The sequence below is a fragment of the Cyphomyrmex costatus genome, unplaced genomic scaffold, assembly GCF_001594065.2.
Source record: "Cyphomyrmex costatus isolate MS0001 unplaced genomic scaffold, Ccosl1.0 scaffold192, whole genome shotgun sequence".
NCBI lineage: Eukaryota > Metazoa > Arthropoda > Insecta > Hymenoptera > Formicidae > Cyphomyrmex > Cyphomyrmex costatus.
This window is the reverse complement of record NW_017275954.1, coordinates 1166462-1171554: the sequence shown is the minus strand read 5'-3', so window position 1 is coordinate 1171554 and position 5093 is coordinate 1166462. Positions and strand designations below refer to the sequence as shown.

Sequence of the window (5093 nt, the reverse complement as noted above, 5' to 3'; positions counted from 1 at the left end):
TCGTTTTCATAACTCTTCGCGTTCAAGGGTGGACCGGCCAATGAAAATATGCCTCTGTTACGGGAGTATTAACGGGGATTAGCCGGAGATTTAGATTCATCTGAGGCTGGGCGCTCGCTAAATGTCTAATCCGGAAATATGGCTGTCTTTGCTCAAAATGTCAGCAAGGGACGTGCCGAGGGACGTGCGAGCAAACGACAAAATTCTCGACGGATAAATCCGCAACCTGCACTAAATATCACTTTGCAATGTTAGCGTTACATTACGTAAAACGGATTGTGGCACAGTAAGTCCTTACTTTTCTTGATCTGGAATCCTCAGTAGGGAAATGAAAGAAATGTGTTATAACCGTAGTGCTTGCTCAGAGTCAACTTTGTCGGTTTTACCGCGGTATGACTCTGCTATTATCTTGCGATTGTCTGTATCATCGTGGAATCTTTTTAATATCACAAAATGATTTTTTAAATATTAATTGATACAAATGTATAGAATTAAATGGAAGATTAATAACAGTGAATTAATTTTTCTACAGAATTTTAATTAATTATCATGAAAGCAGCACAAACTTAATGATATACTGCTATTAGTTTTTTCATTGATTGGTATTTCAACATGTTGCGTTTGTTTCGTATAATGATATCTGCTTCTCGAAAAACAAAAAGTTCAGTGACTGCTTTGTGTAGCTGCTTTACACTTCAATGAAAGAATTCTTTGAAAAACAGTACCCGGCTTGCAAAGGCTTTACAGCTGAATATCACGAGAAAGTATATGAAAGGATTGTTAGTGGAATAAAAGATAACAGGAAATAAACATATTTTTAAAAAGAAAAAAATAAAGAAAAGAGTGGACTAACGAGTTGACATTCCAGTAGCGTAGAATTCCAGTAGCTAGAATTTTACATAACATTTTAAAGCTTTGTTAACATTTCCATTTCTTTTGTCATTCTAATTATATCTGAAATAACTTTTCTCATTTTAAATTTTTAACTCATTACATAACGTAACATATGAGAAGAAAAAATTTATAATTATTAACATCATGTGATTTTTTTCTTATATTGACGATAAATCAAAAGCAAAGAATATTGATATTCGGTTAGTTTTTAATTGTCTTCTTATTTATTTAAAATCTAATATAAATCTATAAGAGATTTAAAAATCCAAATTTATAATATACTCGTAAAAAATAAGTATAGTAAAAAGTGGCGAATGTCTCACATTATGTGTTTTTGTAAACAAGACATGCAAGATTAAAAAAGAATAAAATGAAAATATGAAAATTTAAAGATAATACACCGTATTATGCGATGACGATAATGTATCTGATAATGTTATTGTGAATTGATCCTGTCGCGTATGGTACAGGCTGTTGGATATAAGGGATGCGGTTCGTAATATCTGATATCCTAACGCGATATATTCTCAGTCCCTGTATGTGATCCAGGTATGCGGAAACAACGAACGATATAATTCTGCTACACCGCTTCACCATTAGTTTACGATCCCCAAGGGCGCACGAAGGGTTGGTCGCAATGTTTATAGGGCCCTGTTACAGGGAGCCCGCGTAACGTAGCACCCCCTTCAGGCCTCCTCTGTCCTGCTAGCAAAAGTTATAATTGCTGTATGTTAACTCGACGGTCGGGATAGTGACCGCGTTTTTTTGGCACTCCCATTACGTTTTTAGTATTATAGTATTCTTTACCTACAGAATACAGGATTGTGAAATCAAATGGCTGTTTGGAAGAGAAATAAGTTGTCAACAAAAACAACTTAATATTAAATATGAAAATTAATGCTACTAAAAAATCCAGATTTAAAAAGGAACGCTTCGTTAATTTGATAAAAGCAATACGACAGCATAAAAGTTAATATGTTTATTTCGAATCTAAAAACTTATAAAAACGATATTATCGTCTTCTCGGAAAACTTAATCAGGGAACATTAATCAAGGAACATTAATCTTCGCCAGTCCGAGATTTTATTAACTTTATAAAAATACAGCTCTTTCATAAATTGCAATACTTTTAATAACAGCGTAAATGTATTTCACAAATTACAAATGTGTCGCGTATTTTCTTAATAACCGTTACGTCGAGCATTGCGGAAAATGCACATAGGTTTGTCATAAATCATAAATGCTGAGCCCACCGCAGGGCTTAATAAGTCGGCGTATCGGCGCGGTTTCCCTCTCTTGCTGTATCCTGCGTCCTCTGGTTTCCTACGGACTCGGAGAGGGCTTTCCCAACTACTCCCAGAAGACTATAGATTATTGCAACTTCTGACGCGCAAAGGATGGAATTAAAAACTTCTCCCGCCGACTCCTGTCGGGAGTTACCTGTAGCTGACGGATAAGGATTTAATTGGCTTTGTGTGAGGAAGTTTTAATGAATATATGCGACGCTGTACATTAACGCTTTATTGGCGTACGTTCTCGTTGTCATCACTGTTCGTCGTCTCAACATAATATTTTTGCAGACGGCGCAACCACGCTGTCCAGTATTGCTGTAGCGTGTTGTTGGACACTTCGTGCACCGTTGCTGGTGTGCCGCACGTGTAAGCAATCACGAGTAATCCCCGTTTTATCTGAAGAATACAATCATTTTAGGAAAGTAGTTGTCGTCTTTTCAATTATATGTTTAGAAAGTTTTCAAAGCAGCTGTCTTTGTTACGCGAGACATTTAACAAACAAATTATGATAAATAAAATTACAGTGACAGAATGAATTAATTTCCATAATAAAATAAACTTTCTTGCATATTTTTTAAATGACAATTTTTAATGAGACATTTACCACAAAGGGATACAGATTAGAAGCATTGATAGCTCCAATGTACGCGGCAAGTTGTATAGGAGCATCGTACGTTTGCTTCAAGTCCAATTTCTGTCTGTCTGATTTCTTCCAATCAATTAGGTAATTTTCGTTCCTGTGGATTAGTGTCTACGTGTAAAACCATCTTAAATGCGTACAAAAATGATTTTAAACTTTATCACTCAAAGAATACGAAAATAAAAGTTGATATAATTTAAAATCATCTTGCATGTACATGTTATATAAAGTATATGTAAAATTAATTTAAGGAAACTCTATTTTTCAGCGAATATGTCATTAGAGAAATTGGGCTAATTAATAAAATCTGAATAATTCATGGATATAAGAACAATAAATAATTTATAGACGCAAACTATATATCTGATAAAATCTAATAATGTTTATATTCAGGATATTATCTCGAACAAAAACTTTACTTAAAGTTATACCATAATCTTAATTATAAAAATTACCTTATGAATAAATATTGTATATTCAAAATATCTTTTTAGAAAATAAATTAAAAATGTACCAAGGAGAAAAGTAAAAAAATGTATTATGTACAAAAGGTACACAATAATTTCTTTGAATAAATAAAAAGTATTTGACAAGTATCTTGATTTAAAACTTTATCTTTCGGATAATTATATTAGTCTTTAAAAAGATAATTTCAATTTTTCATAAAAATATAATTTTTATGTTTGGTAAATAAGTCGAAATACACGGAATTAATCTAGAGTGTTGTCATACTTCATTTACTCAAATTATAAAATGCAAAACAGTAAGTTAAGTCAGTTTTAGTTAGCCATTACTTTGATGAACATAACATTCTCCAATGAAAGTTACAAAAAGATAAAAGTTATGAAATAAAAACGAATCTATGACATATATAACGATACTTAGAAACCCAGCAGTGACCTCTTGTCTACTTCAGTTAGAAATAGAGTTTCCCGGTGATGGCAAAGCAAAACCTCTGTTTTACCTGTAAGAGGCTATACAGTCAACTACGCCTTTGTAATGCAATTTTGTATGAGCCACATATGTTTCGATCGCTTTCACGTGGTGCACATCTTCTAAAATGCATTGGACACTCTGAAAAACTGGTTTGATTTTCGAAGGAACTTCATACTCTTTTCCAAATAGGCTTTGTGCTATGCAAGAATGCAAAGATGCTCCATCCTCTAATAATGCTGTACCAGGATCAAATAGATTTATTTATTAAGCTTATTAAAGTTTCTTCTTCTCATGAAACAACTTATAGACCAAGTACCTTTCTGATGCATGTCAAAGCCTTCTTGCCCAAGCTTTTTTATCATTCTTTCCTTCCATTCTTCTAAAGCTCGCTTTGACTCTGGTGACATAGTTTGTGTAAGAACTTTAGTTACACTGGGAAATTTTAGTGTTTTCAGATCATCTCTTCCAGATATAGATAATATTTCTGTTGACTGTGTAGGAAAATCTTGTTTGCTACTCATGATTGGAAAAGATAGCAAATTCTTTATAATAATGTCAGGCAATCTTTCAAAATTAGAAGATATACATTTTGTGGCTGTGTTTTCATTATTAGATACATTTGAATTGAACAATTCAACTTTGTTATCATTATTTTTTAACAACAAATTAGATGTTGTATTAGTAAACCCAAGTTCTATTTCCTTAGTAACTTGATTAGATTCAGAAGGTAACAGACTTTCTGTAGTTTGATCAGTTGAGCTATTAATTTCCATTTTGTTAAATTTCTTCACAGAACTCTTATATTTATCATTTAATTGCTTGTTACATGACTGTGAAGTGGAAATAATCTTCTTGCGTTTATTAGAAGTATTTTCCATAATCCAAAACAATTCTGTATTAGTCGTATTTAATTTTTCACAGAATATCTTTCCTTTCTTTTCTAATTTTAATCTTTTTTTCTTCTGAGTTTTTGTTTCATTTAATGGACCAAATAACGATTTATATTCTCTCATCAATTTTTGAATTTTACTAATCTTTGAGAAATGCCTTTTAATGACCAGTTGGCACATACTTTGTATATTAGAAGATATATATAAAACATATTGAGAAGTGACCAACATAATTATAAGAATTGTTTTATAAAATAAAATATGTAACTATGTACTTTTTATTTTGCACATAAAACTTTTTGGTAGCTCTGTTAATAAATAATTATGCATACTATAATAAGTAATTAATATTTCGTTTTTCTTAAAAATACTTGAAAATTATATATATCTAATGTTTCTCTTTAAACTATTAATAAAAGACACTGATGTTTAACAAATAAG

General features: G+C 31.7%; 1 protein-coding gene across 1 annotated transcript; it reads right to left on the bottom strand.

The window, feature by feature from the left end:
- Positions 1–1969: 1969 nt before the first annotated feature.
- LOC108772564 (mitochondrial genome maintenance exonuclease 1) lies at positions 1970–4883 on the bottom strand. The gene is made up of 4 exons (XM_018538120.1): positions 4079–4883; positions 3791–3998; positions 2791–2923; positions 1970–2582 (listed from the first exon to the last, which is right to left on the bottom strand). Exons 1-4 carry the CDS (start codon positions 4881–4883, stop codon positions 2415–2417), a joined length of 1314 nt encoding a protein of 437 aa, XP_018393622.1. The 3' UTR covers positions 1970–2414.
- Positions 4884–5093: the final 210 nt, after the last annotated feature.